At 41.4% G+C, this 20,992-nt stretch overlaps 1 protein-coding gene across 1 annotated transcript in view; it reads left to right on the top strand.

Moving 5' to 3' along the window:
* CREBBP (CREB binding lysine acetyltransferase) overlaps window positions 1-20,992 on the top strand; it is a 1,783,742-nt gene that overhangs the window by 1,419,294 nt on the left and 343,456 nt on the right. The window contains exon 24 of the mRNA XM_078663125.1: window positions 2,578-2,728. Within this exon, the coding sequence (XP_078519251.1) occupies window positions 2,578-2,728 (151 nt within the window). The remainder of the gene's footprint in view (window positions 1-2,577; window positions 2,729-20,992) is intronic.

The raw sequence follows: 20,992 nt of genomic DNA, 5'->3' as shown, positions 1-20,992 counted from the left end.
GCTTCACCGCTGCAAAGACTGCTGGGGAGTGTAGTCCCTGGTGGCGGCGGGACAATCGCGGCTCCCAGCAGCGTCCGGCGCCAAGCAGCCTCAAGCGAGTCCCTGGGGGGTCCAGCAGCGGGCAGCAACTGATGTGGTAGGTAGGAGATTAGCAAATAGCTCACTTATCATAGACAATCAAATAAACAGTCTAGAGTTGCTCTTTGATTTCAAAATGTTGGGTTCCAATTTTTACTTGTTAACCATCATAAGTTTTGTTTGTTGATAGTGTGCTTTGAAGAGGCGCAATCATTTTCCAAACCTTATCATAGCAATGCTTTGTCTCTTCAGTTTGTCCGAATAATACAGCTCATCCACCAATACTAGTAGAGGTAGTTTTTTTCTCCAACCGTCACTGGCGCATCAAAGTTCAGGGCCAATAGACCTTTGTCCACATCGCTTAAAAATAAGTTGCACAAGATGGGTGTAAGTACACATTCTTGCCTAACTCCAGTTTTGTATTCAAAATCAGACAGGAATGCCCCGCTTGAGTCATTTCTCCGCTGTGTTTTTCTAATAGCGTGGTAAGGAGCTTGTCTGGTAATCCTTAAAACCTCTGATCAAGCCAACGCAGAATTGTCACCTAAATCAAAAGTGGTCTTTAAGTCCATAAAAACCATATACAAGGGCTTTATTTAGGATCAATATTTGGAATGTTTGAAATATAATCTTATTGCTTGGCTATGGTGCCTTGGCCCTCCCTGAAGCCAACTTGGAAGTGAGATAAGATCTTTGTCTTCAGGCCAGTCCTGGATTCGGTTAAGGAGGAATTTGCCATAAATTTTAATACAAGGAGCAAGAAAATTGGCCGATATTTTGAGAATCATTTCAAGGAACTTTTTTGTGAATTTCAACAATAATGGCTGTTCTCCAGGAAGATGGGACTTTCTCAAGCTTGCAGATGACATTGTATGCTGTCTTTAAGTCAGGGGTCCGGAGTGGCACATTATTTTGCAAGAGATATAAAGAAATTCTATCAGGGTTTTACGTGCACTCTTACTCATCCAGATTAGTATGACTAATCTTCAGCACATTGAAGGCACCCTTGTGCTTTAGACATTGAACTTCGAACCAGTCAATTTAAGTCATCCAAGACTTGGCCAGTGAGAGGGATACACTTTCTTTGGCGTAATTAGTTGAACTTAAATTAATTAATGAAGTCTCCAGGACCCTGACTGCGTCTGTAAATGTAGCCTACATATGTATTCATGATATTTGCAGTTCCAGCATTTCCATGCCTCTTGCCAGCGTTGTTGTAGGGCTTACATTCCTTGATTACGTTTTTCTTATTTAGCCTTACGTCTAGATTGTCAGGCTGTTGGTGGCACTAGGTTTTGAGTCTTAATGTCTGCCTTTTCTAGAGAGGAAATACTTTTTCATATGGCTTTCATATACAAGTGTTACCTTCAAAAAGGTTATCTCTGTACGTTTGTGATCCTCTTACCATTTTCCTGCAGTGCTTAACTTCTGTTAAGAATTGATGTTTGCGTCTGATCTTGGAGCACCAACACAGTGTTCATGGCTCTGACCTATACAGAAAACCAAAACACAACTAGTCACTTGGGCTTTTCGAAAAGTTTTTTTTTTTTTTTTAAATCAAATCGGTGGTCTGGGTATTCCGCCTGCTGTTGAGGATTAACATCCAATTTCAGTAATTTACAAGACAGTCACATTGTGCAAAATCTGCCTTCCAGTTAACTAGTTAAAACTTGCCTTATTTCTTTTCCAATATACCGGTACTTTAAACTGTCCATGCTGCTGAAATTGTAAAATAGTGTTTATCCAGTTGTGGTATGTTCTGTACAGTATCACAATTTAGGGCTATAACTGCAGTGTGATTTACTGTGTATTATTTAGATGTGTGTAAACCACTGGCTATTATCTAGTCCATTCAGTGACGATGGAGCACTAATCCAACATATTTTAATCACAAGTTTAGGTGATCTGGAAAAGCTTTCTTTTTCCTTTTCTGAAGCTCATGTGTTTGGGTTCTATTGTGAAGTTGAGTTCAGTGCATCCACTGCCTTGGTCCCTGGACTGCAAAATGTTTACCTTCGTGTTTTAGCTGTTTGAAGGCTTGTTGGTTGATGAAATCTACTTTGTCCAATGGCAGAGTCCAATTATTCACAAAATGTGCAGGTTGTTTTTCAGTGGCCCTGATTCTTTGACCCTCAAAGCCTTCTGTGTGTTCAAGAGGACTTTGGATTTAACACCTTTATCCTGTGAGAGTTAATATAATCATCCTTAGCTTTCTCTTGAGTAAAGAACATGATTGATGCCTCACCCAAGTATTTTATCCCTTTCCCGCAGAGCCAGTGTATGTATCCTGTTCAGTCCTAATGTTATGCAGTACATTCTCCTTGAAACTGTGAGAACTAGTTAAAAATTTAAGCATTAGTCTTGTACCTAGCTTTTTCATACTCAAAAAATCAATTTAATTAACCAGTCAAAACTTTAGATCATTATCATTGTATCTTGAAGCTTTTACTTTTTTATTGTACCTTTCTAAGGTCGTCACTGGGTTTCTTTTCTCTCCAGGACTACAGACCACTCGATTAGGAAATCATCTAGAGGAGAGAGTAAACAAATTCTTGCGAAGACAGAATCATCCTGAAGCCGGGGAGGTTTTTGTCAGGGTGGTGGCCAGTTCAGATAAAACTGTGGAAGTTAAACCTGGGATGAAATCCAGGTGAGATGTCAAATGACAAAAAAATAAGCATTGACCGATTTAAGTTTTTTCATTCACGTTTGTTTTATCCTCAATAAGACTTATACGCCATGATATCTTTTTCAGAATGGTGAATGTATTCATGTATTAAGGAGTACTGCGAACAGGTTGCAAGTGAATGAGGTGTTGTGTAGTCATTATTACTTTCAACAGAGAAACATTCCCAATCCATCTCCCTCTCTATATTGATGTTTTTTCTGTTCCAGGAGGTGAATGGTTATATACACTATGCTTATTAACAAATGGAATACAAATGGTATAAAGACATCATTGCATCAGAAAGTATCTTTATGGTTTGGCACAGTTTGGCTTCATTCTAAAGAATATCAAATTGACACCATTGGTATATTTGATATCACAATTGAGAATGCGATCAGAACTGATGCCACTCTCAATGCCCACTCTTAGAATAACACAAAGAAAAACCTTCAATCCATTTTAATTTGTGTGAAGTAAAGCAGTGTTAATTTAATAATGGATATGAATAATCCATGCCATCCTGTTTTTTCCCATGCAGAAAATGCATTTCAAAGCAGGTGTGTAAACCTTGAATTTAAAGTGCATCTTAATATAAAGTAGGATCATTTCTGCTACATTTTTTTAGTGAAAACAATATCTTGGGCATGAACTGGGACAATGCAAAATGTCTGTGTATTATAGCTTTCTTCATCAGAAAGATAGTGTTAGTTTTTAAGACTGGTACAATTAGCATTTCAGCCAAAACAAAAATAAACTAATTTAATAGGCTTGAGGCTTATGTAAGTATTCTTTATTGAATGCATACTTTGTTCAAAATTATCCTATGGGATATCTGAGGAATGGAAAGTGGTGTAACAGATTACATTGTGTTGGCCTTGGTGCACATTGTCAAGTGCACACTGTTCTTACAGCCGAAGCTGATTAGTTTTAAACACTGTTTTTGACTGCTATTTGCCATTCCTGTAGTCTCTCATTATAATCATTTTGTGTAATGAAATAAACTATGTTTGTAACTTGCTCTGCACTCTCCTGTCTCTTAGAGTTGGCCCTGGACTTTTGGAACTTGTTTTCATTATAAGTACTTTTCGGTCATAAGATGTCTAGTGACCAGACCCCTCCATTAGCCCATCCTGCACCGTTACAAAGACCACCTCATATTATGTTTTATTTTCCCTATCCATTGGGTTTAGATGTTCCAGTGTCGGCTCCTGGCCCGCCGGATTTCTTTGACGAGACCTTCACTACAAGACGTTGATGTTTAGGTTCCAGCTATGGAAAAAGACAACACTGGTGCACCAACAGTGATTGAACTACCCATTGAGCAGTGTTGAGGCCACTTTTGTGAGGAAAACCAGTGTGTATCAAATGTGGCTGTTAGTGGAGTGTGTTATGGAAACCACACATTCCCAGTTTTGCCTCAAATGTAATTCAAAATTTCCCTGGCCTAACCAACTTAAGGTGTGCAACCTCTGTTTGTACCCAGGGCACAAGGAGTCCACTTGCTCAGCGGGAAAAGTGTTCAAGTGCAAGAAAACAATTAGGCGTCAAAATCAAAGATATTGGATATACCACAACATGTAGCCCAAGGGTTCCTGTGAAACACCAGACTTATTCAGCCCAAGAACATCTTCGGGCCAAGCGAGAAGAGCCAGGGTTTTCAGGCACCCAGCCGGCTCAGTGGGAGCAGAGCACAGAGGTGCTGTCCTCAAAGGCTTCGGAGACAGGAAAAGGAAGAATTTTCACTTCACTCAAAGAAAGGTCCAAGAACAAAAACAACCCATAGAGCCTTCATCTGACAGGGCCCCTGGGGACCCACCTCGTAAGCTCCCTTCCATCAAAGGTGAACGCCACTTCCAAGGGATACTTCCATTGAACCATGTGGTGAACTGCAAGAGGCAGCGATCCTAGAGTCTGGCTCCAGGCTTCCAGTTCTCTTCACCTCAAGAGACACTTTTGGCTCCCGGTAAACCTCTGGCTAAGAGCACTGAGCCATGGCACCCCCAATGTTGGTTCAAGCCTGTGTCTCTGAAAAACCAACTTTAGAGTCAAAATCTGCTGATAAATGGGGGAGATGGGGGCTAGCTGATATTGTTATTGAAGACAATAAATTTACCGTTTGCTCTATATACGGTCCAAATCTAGATGATAATGAGGTAATGAATGCAATTAATCTGGAGCTGGCCGCTTGGAGCCAACCTATAATTCTCTGCGGTGATCTAAATGGCCATATTGAGGCCGATATGAATATCAGGAATATATGGAATTATAAAGGCCGTAAGATTAGGACTTATAGATCCCTAAGGGAGTTAGTATTAGGGAATGGGCTGATTGATGTGTGGAATAAATTAAGACCTATGGAGCCTGGTTTTACCTTTTTTTCGGCCCCACATCGAAAGTTTGTTCGCTTAGATTATTTTTTTATTTCTGCAGTTTTTGTGGAAAAGGCAAGTATTGATATTTTACCTCAACTGGTCTCCGATCATAACCCTATCATACTAGAATTGCTGCTATCCTCACAGAACAAAAATTTGAATAGGCAATGGTCTTTTCAACGGAATTTATTGCTAGATGAGGATTATCTCTCACACATGACCAAAATTATTGACGATTTTTTTTTTAACAATAATGAGACGGCTTCGATACAGACAGTATGGGACTCTTTCAAACTATTATAAGAGGTGAAACCATGAGCTACTCAAACTTTTCTCGGAAAAAGAACCAGAATGAATTTAAAAGTGCACTGGATAAAGTGATGAAGGCAGAATTAAAATAAGCTGGCCAGGGTATTATTGATGCACAACGGGTGCTAACTTTTGACCGCGCCGCCGTATACTCATATCTAGCTGACCAGGTTGCATCTAAATAACAGCAATACAAAACGGAATGTTATGAATTGAGTGAGCAAACGGGGAGAATTTTAGCTCAAAGGTTAAGACAGAAGGCTGCCCTAAATGATATAATAAAATTTTTAGATCAAGAAGGTGTAATGCATGAATCTAAAATAGGCATATTGAATGCATTTCGTGAATTTTATCAATCACTTTATAATAAGTCTAACGATGGCACTAGTACAGCTAACGATGCATCGATTTACTTAAGAAATCTTGATAATTCTTCTCTTAATGAAATAGAAAAATTAATGCTAGCCGCTCCTATCATCTGGAAAGAGATTGAAACAGCTATTCTTGGTTTAGCCCCGGGTAAAGCGATGGGACGGGATAATATTCCTCTGGAATTTTATCGTGCTTTCCGTAATATGCTAAAACCGGAACTTCTTAAGGTTTTTCAACAGGCATTTCAAGGTGTCGCACCGGTATCCTGGTCTCTGGCAACTATAGTTGTATTTTTTTAAAAAAAAGGGAAAGAATCTACTGATTTAGGGTCATATAGGCCAATCTCACTCATAACATCTGATAGCAAAATCTTTTCCAAGATATTAGCTAATAGATTAAATGACATTATGCCCGGGTTGGTTTCTAAGATCCAACACGGTTTTATCAAAGAAAGAGATACAACCGATCATATAAGACGAGTTATTGCTCTCCTGGATTGGGCGCAGGCCACAGGATCCGCAGTCGGAGTGGCACTGTTGGATGCCGAAAAGGCATTTGACAGGGTCGACTGGGGGTTCCTGTGGTCTGTGCTGTTCTGGAAGGGGTTTCCTGTAGAGTATATAACTGCCATCCGGGCGCTATATATTAACCCTAAAGCCGTAATACGGCTGGCCTCGGAGACTTCTATCCCTCTGGCGATCACAAGGGGGACAAGGCAATGGTGTCCTTGTTCCCCCTTGTTGTTCGCGTTATATATAGAGCCCTACTTACAGAGACTTATAAAATAAGATGATATTCCTCCAGTTCAAATCCATCAAGTAGAATATAACGTCCTTGCATACGCCGACGATGTCGCGATTGTCACCTCTGATACTAAAACAGCACTACCTAAAATCATAGAATTGGCCCGGGAGTCTGGAGAATTTTCGGGATATAAATTAAATATTTCGAAAACTCAAGTGATTTATTCTACTGTCGGCATACCGGATGGGGTGGTACTGTCAACTTCAGCTCTATATCTGGGCGTGAAAATCACTGCTAAAGTAGAAGATATTTTAGGTCTTAATTTAGATCCTCTTTTAGACTCTACTAATAGGACTCTCGAGAGATTGAATAATCTTCACTTATCTCTATAGGGGCGTACCAACGTAGTGAAGATGATTATATTCCCCAAATTTCTCTATTTTTTTCATACCATACCATTATTATTTCCTTCCGCTTTTTTCAATAAACTAGACAGAATTGTTTCTAGGTTTCTTTGGAGTTATAGGAGACCTAGAAGATCTCTTAAATGGTGTACTCTTCCCAGGAAAAGGGGAGGCTGGGGGATGCCTAATTTTCGGCTATACTACTGGGCGGTCTCGCTAAGACTCATGGGTACGTTAATTTTCCAAGATTATTTAGTGGAAGAATCAATTCATCCTTCAATTTATGAAATGGTTCTGGGGGCCGAAGCCCGTCAATGCTTGGTTAGAATCATCGAACCCAGTTACTATAAAAAAACTAAATTTAAAATTATGTTAACGGTCTATCAAATCTGGAAACAATTTAAAAAAAGATTTCGCTGCTGTGAAGGCTATAACTATTATACTCCTTTCTTAGACAATCCAATGTTGCCTGCTATCTTTAAAGATTCTATTATGCAGAGATGGCAAAACTCCAAACTATGCACACTAGGGGATCTTTATCAAGACGAACAATTTGTTTCATACTTATATCTGCAGCAAAAATATAATTTTACTAGAGGAGATTTTTTTAAATATCTCCAAATACGGAGTTTTCTGGAGACTAAAGATCTATTAAACACCAATAAAATGACCCAATTTGACGTGTTAGAATGCTGTAGGAAAAGAAACAGAATTGGAGCGATCTATTATATAATGTTAAATAGAACTGAAGATAATTTAGATCTATATATTGACAAATGGCAAAAGGGGCTTGGAATAAGGAATGTTGATTAATCTAGTTCTTTAGAAATGGCTACTTTGGTTTTATTTAATGGATCGCTCAAAAGCCAACATTTTATGTCTGTTTTTGATTTGTATTATACTCCGGCAAAGTTGCTAAAATGGAAAGCCAATAGGGGTGTCAATTGTAGTCGATGTGGGTATCTGGGGGCGGATGCAATTCACATGTTTTTTCATTGTTCCAAGTTAGTGCAATTTATTAATGAAGTACAAACCTTCTTAAACAACATTTTAAATACATCTATAGTACTATCTGCGGAACTAGTAATACTCGGAATTCAATCCGATTTAATTGGCACTAAAACAGCTACAGAAGAAGGTTTTTTGTTCATTTCTATGTCAATTTTTAGATATTGTATAACCTCACGTTGGCTAAACGCTGAACCTCCATTATTTTGTCACTGGCAGTCGAAATTATTAAGCATCTATCAACTTGAGAAGGCGGTATATCGTCTAAAGGGGATGAGAAAAAAGACATTTGGTCAAAATCTTTGGGCTCCTATATGTAACTGGATTTAATTAGTTTATTTTATTATAATGCCTATGCTCTGTCTGACATGATCTCTGTATTATGTGTTCAAACTTTCTGGCTATAACTACTTGCTGCCTCAAAAATCAATACAAAATATATTTTTTTAAAAAGCCCATTTCAAAACCAACTGCACACTCTTTGCCCAAATCTGACTGGTGTGAGGCCCCCTCACTTTCGAGCTTCCTGAAGTCCATGGCGTCGGGCATTGCACAATCTTCATCCGCCCCACAATGGAGAAAGTCTTAGATTGGGAACCCAAACAAGATCAGCCTCATACACTTGGAATTGCCAAAGAAAAGAAGACTACATTTGAGGAGCAGATTTCAACAGAGCTCCAATAACGGTAGGGGAAAGCCATCATGCCACCACCCTGACCTCCAACCTCTTTGTCTCGCAAACCTTGACCAACACCTTCTCAATCTCACAAACCAGGAGTTCCACCTCTGCCTCGCACACCGTAGTGTCTTCACACACCACAGTCCTCTTTCCATTCGGGCCACTCTGAAATGGACTTTGGAAGCCATTACGAACTTCTAGATCCATACCAAGATACTATCCGACCTGTGAATGGAGATGACCCTTTGGAAGATAACCACATATATCCCTCCGACCACCACAACCTTGTGCCTTACCTTGTTAAAACCTCCCCACTGGATGACACCACTGCCATTGATGAAAATCACCACAAAGTAAAACTATACTTGGTGGAAGAATATTATGTTCGAGGCATATGAGCTGCAGATATCACACTGAGCATTAGATCGCCACCTGGTGTTGGGCTCGGATGATTGCATGTTGTCGTCTTGGAAGAAGTCTTTCTAGTCACAGGATAAGTGACTCCTCCCTTGGACGATAGTGCACATGGGCATCGACTCCATCCTTGGATTGTTTCTTTCCGCCACTGGGTTCGGATGCAACTTTTCCGCTCCAGTTCGAAACCTACTTTCTAAGTAGTTCCGCATCAAAAACTTACTTAAATTCTTCAAAACAACTTTCGACATCAAGAACCATCGACTCGATCTCATCAGCTCGATTCCGGTTGTCGACGCGGGCCGTTGGGCCTATCCACGCCGTGAGGCCTACAGCTCATGGAAAGGACACGCCGTTCAAGAAATGCCCTCAATGTGGAGCAAAATTCCCGCACAGTGACCATCACAAGGTCTATAACCTGTGCTTATCACCTGAACACGACGAGTCCAGCTGCCCAGCCTGCTCTTCCTTTCACTCCAAGAAGACCATTCGAGATCGAAGGGCCCGTCGACACATCATGCAGAGATCAGCTCTAGAACCAGAGGACATGTTCGAGGGTCCAGATGCTCCCGAAGAAGATTCCGAAGATCTCCAAATCGTATCTGGGGCAGATGACTCCGATGACTCCATACCTTCGGGTCAACGCGCGAGTACTACTGCCCCTGCCCCAACACCTAAATCGAAGGCAAAGGTCAACACTCCGCCTCTGGTGCTCAGTCGAGACCGAAAAACTACTTCAGAAGCCCCGCCTTCGAGCCCGGCTCTGAAGAAAATATAAAAGCCTTCCGGTAGCTTGGGACCGAGCAAACCGCATGTGCTGAGACAACCAGCTCCCTCGGCACCGAAACCGAAAGAAGTCCCGGTTCCGAAAACAACTCCGAAACAGTCGACTTCGAGAGACAGATTATACAAAGCCTGTTTTCGACGCTTCCAAGCCCACGAAACCAGCTTTGGCTCCAAAGCCAAGGTCTTTGAGCCTTAACCTACGCCAAAAGGCTCTGCCACAACTCCTAAGGCTAAGGACAAAGAAAAGAGACAACCACGCTCGGAACCAAAAAAACCTGCACCGAAGCAGTTCCTGAAGAAGAGGACCTTTTTCACCCCGATCCTACACAGAAAAAATTCTATATTGACCCAAAAACAGGACATATCTCTACTGACAGGAAGAGAAAGTTAGATACTCACCTCCACCTCAAGTGCCTGTAAAAAAGGACTGTGCAACATCACCTATGGGTGCTTCTTCTCCTATACCTCCCTCTATTCCACCTCCTCTTCCTTCGCCTCCTCAAAATTCTACTTCTCATTTTTCACCACAACATACACCTCCTCATAATAGTGATGACATTATGGGAAGAGGAGACGACCCAAATGACCCTTTTACCTACCCAACAGATCTACCTGACTGGGAGTACCCAATCCCACCAGATGTCACACCAGATGTACCAGATATCCTTGATCCATACACATACCCATCCAAACCATCACCTCCAGAAGATAATATTGGGTGTGGACACTTAATTAATAGAGCTGCCATCCATCATGGGGTCACAATGCACTCACATGAGGCAGAAGAAGATTTCCTACTAGACACTTTTGAGCAATCCCAAAAGTCAGTTCAGATATTACCTACGATCAAAGGGGTTATTAAGCATGCACCAGAAGTGTTTAAAGATCCTGTACGTGCTAGGATCATAAACCCCAGGATAGAAAAGAAATGTAGCCCTGCTCCTGGAGACCCTGCCTACATTAAAGGACAACTGCCTTTAGATTCCCTTGTCATTTCAAACGCAAGAAAACGAGCAAACATCGGGTGAAGCGCCACCTCCTGATAAAGAGTCAAAGATGATAGACGCTTAAGGTAAAAGAATAGCTGCTCAAGCAAGTAACACATGGCGCATAGCTAATACACAATCCCTCCTCGCAAGATACGACAGGGCTCATTATGATCAGCTAGGAACACTCTTACAGCATCTACCTGACCAATATAAGGCACAAGCTAATGACCTTATCCAAGAAGGACAGTTAATTTCTAATGCTTCTATCACGTGCGCACTTGATGCAGCAGACACTGCTTCTAGAGCAATAAACAGTAGCGTCCTCCTTAGACGCCATGCATGGCTTCGCATCTCAGGATTTAAGCATGAGGTGCAAACCACCATATTAAATCAGCCATTTAACCAACAGCATATTTTTGGCACAGCTGTAGACACAGTACTTGAAGAAATGAAAAAGGACACTTATACTGCCAAATCTATGGGAGCTTTGCAGTCACCACAAACAAGAGGGTCCTTTCGTCGCTCCTTCTATAGAGGAGGCTCCAAACAAGTTGGAGCAGACAATTCAGCTTCTTTTAAAAGCAATACGCAAACATCCTCCAATAGGGGATATTTTAGAGGAGGCTACAGAGGCAATAACAACAAGGGTAGAGGTCGAGGCAATAACAGCAATCGAATCTCTCCCACCACAAAACAGTGACTTCCTTCCGCTCCCCTAACAGCATTCCACTCCTGTAGGGAGGAGACTAACACAGTTCCTACCTGTCTGGAATTCCATCACCACAGACAAGTGGGTAAGACAGATTATACAGTATGGCTACTGCCTAGAACTTACATCTACCCCTCCACATATACCACCCAGAACCATGGAGACATCAGACACCCAGATCCAAGCCAACTAAATCTGGCGATCTGGCTCTTGAGGTCTTAGAGTTTGATTATCTTAACCTGCCACCAGACTGTATGAATATCATTAAAGAAGCTAGGAGACCTACTACTAGAGCTTGCTATGCAGCAAAATGGAAAGAGATTTGCCATTTACTGCGCAAATAATGAAATTGATCCCCTGGATGCTGCTATCCAGAATATCATCTGCTACCTTCTACACTTACAAAGATGCAATCTAGCATACTCATCTATACGGCTACACCTTGCAGCCATTGCTGCGTACCTACAGAATAGACAGCATCTGTCATTATTTAGAGTACCTGCAAATAAAGCATTTATGGAAGGATTAAAAAGAATCATTCCTCCTAGGTTACCACCCTCACCAGTGTGGAACCTAAATATTGTTCTTACAAGGCTCATGGGACCCCCTTTTGAACCTTTACACAAATGTGAACTACAATTCCTCACATGGAAAACAGCTTTCCTTATTGCTATTACCTCTCTTAGGAGAGTAAGTGAGATTCAAGCTTTCACTATAGAAGAACCATTTTTGCAACTACACCGTAACAAAGTAGTCCTAAGAACAAATCCCAAATTCCTTCCTAAAGTCATTACTCCATTTCATTTAAACCAATCAGTAGAGGAACCAAAATCTTTAGAGGCAAGATGGCGGTCGTGCTCTAGACCGCAGTGCAGCACAGACTGAGGCTCCAGCGATGTGAGGCTAGGATACCGAGCTAAGATCGCGAGCCAGTCTCTCCTTACCAGGCAATTCCACATTTTTGACTACTATGGAATGTGGGATGGAAACGGACTTCGCTAGTCACTAAGAATGCACGAGCTCATATACTCTATCAGCACCTACATTGGTCTTATGGTACTTCGTGCTCTTGTAACCAGAGCTTACCCCACGGCAGATTTACGCCACGCTAAAACTCAAGTAAAAACGAATTCAGGCACCCAGTCTCAGCCTTACCAGCTACACGTTCCGGATACCCCCTGCAGCAGTCTGAAGCACTCGATTATGGCTCCGAAGATAAATGCGGCTCAAAAACCAGCAATGAAACCAGCGGCGCCGGCGATCCCACCGCCGGTGTCCTCGGCCGCCAAAGCCAGGGCGGCGAAGTTGGCGAAGCAGGACGATGCCCCCTGTGTAAGCTCAGGCTCTCTGAAAGCTCTTCTACCCGACCCTCCAAGCCTGAAGAAAAAAGGCACCGCTCACCGCGGCACTGGCCCTTCCGTTGCAGATCTCTTCCGCGGAGCAGGAGCAGGAAAGTCGGTTCCTGTTCCGGGGCACCAGCAGCAGAGTGAGCTAGCTCCCGCGGTGGGCTTGCAGAAAGAGATGGATCCGGGTCAACAGCAGCAGAGTGAGCCAGCAGCGGGAATACAGAGTGGAGCCGGACTCATGGAACCAAACCCAGACCCAGAGTCACCAGCACACAACCAGGAGGACGATGTTGCCGATGGTATTACGTTAATGGTCCCTGAGGTGAGAGGAGAAAATATTTTGCCAATACTCAAAACTAACTGTGAGGTTAATATGCTGACAATAACCCCTGATACTAAAGGTGAACAATCCAATGACAATACTATAGCAGCCTGTCCTGAGAGGCAGGGGGTAGCCGGTGACATGCTGCAAAAGGGGGTGGCTGCAAGCAGGGAGCCCCATCCCACAGCCCAAATGGCAGAGGAAGATCTGTTAGTCTTAGCAGACCTTGAGGCTGAAAAAGATCCGAGCGACTTTTTTTCTTTCTCTGAGAGGGGTGAATGGTCGGATGATGTGGATGAGATTTCCGCTACTACCGACGAAAGTCCCAGTGATCAATCAGATGCCCCAAACTCTAGGGCTAAAACTGTGTTAAGAAAAAGAGCCAAAAGACAGGGGTCCAGAGATCTAGCATGGGATCATTCGATTATTCCACTTAATACTCCACTTGAAACTCTTTCGAATGATCAAGCGGGGTCAGAATTTCAATCACATACATTACCAACTTCGGCAGTAGTTACTATTCTTCAGGCTATTGCTACACACAGAGAAGAAACGCGGCATGATGCACGCAAAAACCAAGCCGCAATGCGCAAGATGCAGGGGGTAGTGCGTAAGCTGGCCAAAACATGTAGCTCTTTTGGGGACAGGCTTACAGAAATGGAGTCTCGCATTGTGACTAATGAAGCAGAGCTGGCCACCCATCAGGGCCGCGTTGATTCCCATGAAGAGCAATTGACGGATATTAAGTGGAAGCTGGAAGAATTTGAAAACCGGCAACGAAGAAATTACTTTCGAGTTTTAGGCGTTCCGGAAGGGGAAGAAGGGGGGGGATGCCCGACTGTATGTTATCGATCTTTTATGTGACTCCCTTCCTGAAATTACTGGATGGAACTGGGCGGCTGAGGTCCAGAGAGCCCATCGGGTACCTCTCACCTTGAAACAACCACAGAAACCCAGGGTATACCCTCGGGCCATTTTGGAAACTTTTTGTTACGTCAGTTAGTCTTTGAGAAGGCCCGACCCGAGGCAAAGAGAGTCAGGAATAAGGTGACATATTTTGTCCGCCCGGACTTCTGCCACAACACAGTGGAAAGACGTTGGAGGCTACGCCAGCTTATCAAGCCATTTCAAGATGTAAAGGCCCAAGCATACCTCAATAATCCCGCCCGATTAAAAGTTATTTGGGAAGGACAATCTAAGTTTTTTACATCAGAGATAAAAGCAAAAGAATTTCTGGATGAAATTTCATCCAAACGTTAATAGTGATGAACCTCCAAGCTTTAACCAATGTCATGTAGATTAGGCAGTAGGTAACAGAAGCAAGATGCCTGATAAATTAATTTCACGGGGGTACGGTTGATATATATGGTTTACTGAAAGAGTGAAAGGGTGGTGGCTAATTAGGGGGAGTTTTAACGTTCTAAATGGAATGGAATATAGGAGGGGGATTGGTTTGCGATTTGATTCTTACAAGTATTTTTTTTTTTGGTAAATGTAGCTCGGTTTCTGTTAGAATTTATTATGATATGAAAAAGGAGCCTGAGTCACATGCTGCATGTTCATCATTACGGACTCTTACAGAGTCTGTTGTCTCATTTGGGTGGGAAGGGTAGAGAGGGGGTGGGATGGAGGGGTGTTTGTTGTGAGCGAGGGGGGTGGAAGGAAAAATCAAAAAAATATCAGCATCAGTGTTAGATTCACAGCTACATGTTCTAAGCTAGTAGTAAAGGTATTACAAAATCTATGGAACCCAACAGAAAGCCATGATCAGATCAGGTTAGGAAGAATATTTAAAATATCAGAGGACTGTATAGAATATTTTTCTAAACAACAATGGGGAAGTTAACTATATGCTCATGGAACGTGGCAGGTCTGAACGATAAAACTAAGCGGATCCGCTTGAGCGAGATTATTAGGCAAGGCTCCTTTGACATAATCTGCCTACAAGAGACCCATCTTCCTTGGGATAAAAGAGATCTTCTAAGGTTGTTTGGTTATAATCTATGTGTCTCCACATCTCAGACATCTAACATTCGTGGAGTCGCGATTGTTACCAAATATTACTTGGGGGAGCCTATTCGTAAGAAAGGTGATACACAAGGAAGATGGGTTATTGCAACCTTATCTTCTGGCTTAACCATCTGTTCAATATATGGCTCGAACTATGATGAACCGGCAATTATAGAAAATTTAGAAATGGAGCTTGCCTCTTGGTCCAAAACGCTTATAGTATGTGGAGATTTGAATATTTCATTAGGGACAGGGTGTAGAAACTTTGGACAAGATACTTATGTGGGTCGAAAACCCAAGGTATTTAGAGCCATTAATCAATTAATGCAGAGCCATGATTTAACGGATATGTGGGATTTAAAACATCATAACGATCCTGGTTATACATACTTTTCATATCCGCATAACAGATATGTGAGATTAGACTACTTTTTAGTAGTACGGTGCTTGACAAATAGAGCTGAGATCAAAAAACTCCCAAAGATTCTTTCAGATCATAACCCACTAGTTTTAACGGTGGATATATGTAACTTTGTTAGACCAGCTACTAAATGGACTTTTGATAGAAAACTCTTGGTCGATGAAGGTTATGTGAGTTTTATTAAGAAATGGACAGAAGGTTCTTTTGATATGAATCAATATAGTTCTTCTAGATTGATCGTATGGGATTGTTTTAAGGCAGCACTCAGAGGTGAAACCATAAGTTATGTTTCACGTACTAAGAAATTACGAGTAGCTAAGAATTTACAGCTAACCCGCGATCTGATTCATGCTGAAGAAGAACATATTTTAGCAATATCCCAGGGTATAGAAGGGAAACATATCCTGCACCGGATAATTATCCTCAAAACTGAAATTAATAATTGGTTAACTAAGAGCTCTGCAGAGACATTCCAAACACAACGAAACAATCTGTATGAAAACGGTGAGAGAGTGGGGAAACAGTTGGCACTCCGCACCCGTCAGAAGGCCTCTTACAATGCGATACCATGTATAAGTATAAATAATATCCAATATACTAAACCCCAGGAAATAATTGAAGGGTTCCGGCAGTATTATCAAGGTCTCTACTCCGATGATAATCCACAAACTGAACTCGAAGTTAGTAATGCAATAAATCAATTTATTGGTGACATAGACTCAATAATTACTTTAGATAATTTATCTAAACTTGATTTGGAGAAACAAATTACTATAACCGAGCTACAGCTAGCATTGGCAGGTCTTGCTTCAGGAAAAGCAGCCGGTCCAGATAAAATTCCTTTGGAACTATATAAAATCTTAGGTCCAGTTATAATGCCTTTTTTGTTAGACCTCTTTACAGGCATACAAATAACGGGTACAACTCCAGATTCTTGGAAAGAGACAGATCTAATAATTTTTCACACAAAAAACAAACCTGTCGAGAATCCAGCTTCATACCGACCCATCTCCCTGATCAACTCTGATTCTAAACTTTATGCTAAAATCTTGGCTAATCGGCTCGGGGGGGGGGGTGATTGAACATCTGGTTTCCCCCTGGCAACACGGTTTTATTCCTGGCAAGGGTACGATCGATCATATCCGCAGAGCCATTGCGCTATTCGATTTCGTGTCTGCAGAGGGGGGCCAGATGTCGATGATCCTCCTCGATGCCGAAAAGGCCTTTGATCGCGTATCATGGGAGTTTCTGTGGACTATTCTTCGCCTAAAGAATTTTGGAGACAATTTTATTAGATCTATTCAAGCTATGTATTTTCAACCTAGAGCCAGGCTTCAGATTATGGGGAAAGAATCAAAGGTAATAGAGGTGTCTAGGGGGACAAGGCAGGGGTATCCCTGTTCTCCGATCCTTTTTGCCTTATATATTAATCCTCTAATCATGAAATTACTTCATAATAGCGATATCAAACCCATCTCTATAGGTAATTTTGATACTAAGGTTCTAGCCTATGCTGATGATGTGGCAATTGTAACACCTGATCCCGCGGAGGCAATTGAACAAATTGAAGCAATAACTCAACAATTCGGCTCATTTTCAGGTTATTCACTTAATAAATCCAAGACAATTATTATTTGTACTGAGAATACAAGCTATAATGATCCTAGAAGAGTAGAAAAGGCCATATATTTAGGGATATGCTTAACACCGAAAGTTGAAATGATCACTAATTTGAATTTTAATCCTCTAATTAAAACTATAGGAAAGGACCTCAAGAGAGTGGACAGCCCACACTTATCGATTATTGGCAGGGGCAATTTTGTAAAAATGAATATTTTTCCAAAACTTTTGTATTTATTTCGAGCAATACCATTAGCAGTGGAGGACAGTACTCTCAAAGCGATAGAATCACTAATTTCATCTTTTATGTGGCAATATGGGAAAATTAGAAGGTCTTTTAAATATTTATCATTACCACAACATAGAGGAGGCTTAGCCATTCCTAATATTCTGCTATATCAATGGGCGGTTTTTCTCCAACAAATGGCTCCCATGCTTCATACAAAAAGGCTAGATTCCATAACACCAGCAGTTCCCTCCATATATGAATTACTACTTGGGAATAAACATCATGGTCTTCTATTAAAACAAATAGAACCAAGCTATTTAAAAAAAATAAAATGTAAAATAATTGAGTTCTTGGAAAGTTTGGGTAAAGATCTCGAAATTTTTATCTATCCCAAGACATAATAGATATACTCCTCTTTGGGACTCCTTCCTTCTTCCCCAGTTGGTAAATGATGATATGGCCAAGAAATGGAACAGAGCTGGTATAAGCACAATATCGGATCTATGCGAGAATTCTACAGACCTTCAATTTTCTTATATTCAGGAGAAATATAATATTCCCAATAATCACCAATTTAAATTTTATTAGATTAAAGCGATCCTGAAAGCAAAAATTCCGGAGATATCATTTGATACAATACCTATTTTGAATATATTGACTATTAAGACAGTAAGAATAGGGATAATATATGATGTACTCTTGAAAAAATAAAGGATGATATAGAACATACGGAATCATCATGGGCATCTAGACTAAACAATCCAAATGTTGATATTGACTATAGTTTGCTATTAACATCTAAGATAATTATGTCTTCAAATTTAAAAGCTCAGACTCATAAAACGATTTTCAATTTATATTTTACTCCAGCAAAATTGTTTAAATGGGGTAAAAGAGCTGATGATCTCTGTCCAAGATGCGTGCAGGGCCCCGCTGATTTAATTTATATGTTTTATGGCTGCCGGGTGTTAACTCCACTCAAAAATGATTTGATTAAATTTTGGGAAGAATTATTTGGACAACAGCTCCCGGTGTCAGCTATGCTATTCATGTTGGGTTCTGGTAATACATTGGGACTGAATAAAGTTCAAGAATCATGTTTATGTATTGGTGTAACTGTATATAAAATTTTATTAGCAGCTAGTTGGAAGGATGTAAATCCCCCAACCTACCAAATGTGGCTGGCAAGATTTTTGGCTATTTATAATCAAGAAACTGCAATATATTTTCAGCTAAAGGAATGCGGTCTCGAATGCGGGGTCAGAAAATTTGGGAACCGGTTGAAAGATGGATGCATGGGTCTAAGGGGTAATTACTTAATCGTTAGTTAAATTGTTTAGAAAGGAATTTACCTAATCAAGTTCAACACATAGGAAAAATTGTCAAGCATAGAAGATGTGTTAACAGCCTTCTGATGAGTTTCTTTTCTTTTTTTTTTTTTTCCTTTACGCTTTCTGTTCTCTATAAACATTGAAACGCTTATATGGATGATTAAGTTATAATATATTCATGACTGTGGTTTTATATGTGATGCTGTTTAATAAATACATTAAAAAAAAAAAAAAAAACAATCAGTAGAGGTGCCAGTGTTTTTTCAAAACCCTGACTCAGTAGCAGAAAGAGCCCTACACACCCTAGATGTGAAAAGAGCCCTTCTCTATTGTAGTGACAGGACCAAATCCTTTCGCAAAACAAAACAATTGTTTGTAGCTTTCTCGCCACTACATAAAGGCAACCCCATCTCTAAAACTGGGATAGCAAGGTGGATTGTAGAATGTATACAAATATGCTATCAAAAAGCAAAACGTACATTAACAGTTCCTCCTAGAGTCACTCCACACGCAAACTAGGAGCCTCTATGGCTTTCTTAGGGAACATCCCCCTAGAAGACATCTGTAAGGCAGCAACATGGTCTACAACACATACCTTCACTAAACACTAATGTGTTTATGTGCAAGCCAAGCAGCAAGCTGCAGTAGGCCAGGCTGTCCTCAAAACTCTTTTTCAAACTACTGCAACATTTACAGGTGACCACCACTAGGGGAGACACTGCTGTAGAATCGATGCTCAGTGTGAGATCTGCAGCTCATGTGCCTCAGAAGGAAATTGCTACTTACCAGTATGCATCTGTTCTTGGCATGTAGAGCTGCAGAATCTCACACGTCCACCCCCCTCCCCGGGGCCTGTATCTGTTCCTGTCTTATCTTACTTAAATATACAGGCATGGACATCCCTTTTTTCTTCTACTAACTCCATCATTTCCCATCATGGCGAAAAACAATCTAAGGATGGAGTCGATGCCCATGCGCATTATCGTCCAAGGGAGGAGTCACCTATCTCTTGACTACAAAGACTTCTTCCAAGTCGACGACACCATGCAATCATCCGAGCCCAACACCAGGTGGCGATCTAATGCTCAGTGTGAGACTCTGCAGCTCTACATGCCAAGAACAGATGCATACTGGTAAGTAGCATTTTTCTTCTTAGTTGAAGCCCTCTCTAGGAATGAGTGATCAGTCCAGTACCTCTCCATGCTAGAAAGCATGATGAAATGTACCACAGAAAACTTGAAAAACCCAATCTAGGTCATCCCAGTGTTCAAAAAGAAATATTAGGTGGCCCTAGATGTACATCAGCTAGCCGATTTTACCAGACTCTCTGGTGGTACATATTGCAAGGAAAGGGACCTCGGTAGAGACTGCAAGTGATGCTTCTTCTCCAGTTAAAGAGAACATGAAAATCATGAGGTTAGAGAAACAGGTGGATGTGGAGGCAGCCACTCAGGATTGTCAGTTCATTTGGGCTGCTTTCCAGGACCATCACAAATGATTGGGTGGAGAAGGTGTAGTTGATTAAATACTTCTGCAAGGCCTACTGCAAAATGGGACACAAACTGGCCGTTGAAGACACAGTGATCTCTAATGCAACAATCAGGTGTGCCCTAGACTCCACCAATACTGGCTTGAAGGAAATGAACACAAGTGCCCATCTCAGATGCCACTTCTGGTTACAGGTATCAGGCTTTATGTTAGAGGTGTAGCAGCACATAATCGGTGTCCTGTTCAGTGGGGAGAATCCATCTGACTGCGGGTCAATTCCATATTGGAAAAGATAAAAAAGAGTCTCTAAAATGCCATGGTGATTACAAGACAACACAACCTCTGAGGCAGGGCTAACAGCATCAGCAGCAGTCCTTTCTGTACTTGCAGGGTTCCAGGTTATACCGTAAAGGAAGATACCACAGCAACAGTTGAAGCATGAAAAGAAGCACTGATCACTCAAGACCTGTGGCTGAAAGGTTGAGGTTATTTCTGCCACCGTGGCAGCAAATAACCCCTGGCAAATGGGTGCTCCCAGTAGTACAGAAGTAGTACTGCTTAGCTCTACACCATGTCACCTTGCAATGAGTCAAGACCACATAGACTATTGCTACAGGAAGTGCAGGCCCTCCTCACCAAGGATACCATAGAGCCAGTACTTGCACACCAACTGGGTTATCCGGTGTACTCCCT

This window comes from Lissotriton helveticus, chromosome 10 (assembly GCF_964261635.1).
Source record: "Lissotriton helveticus chromosome 10, aLisHel1.1, whole genome shotgun sequence".
NCBI classification, from domain to species: Eukaryota; Metazoa; Chordata; class Amphibia; order Caudata; family Salamandridae; genus Lissotriton; species Lissotriton helveticus.
Note: the sequence above shows the minus strand (reverse complement) of the source record. Positions and strands in the feature narration are given on the sequence as shown.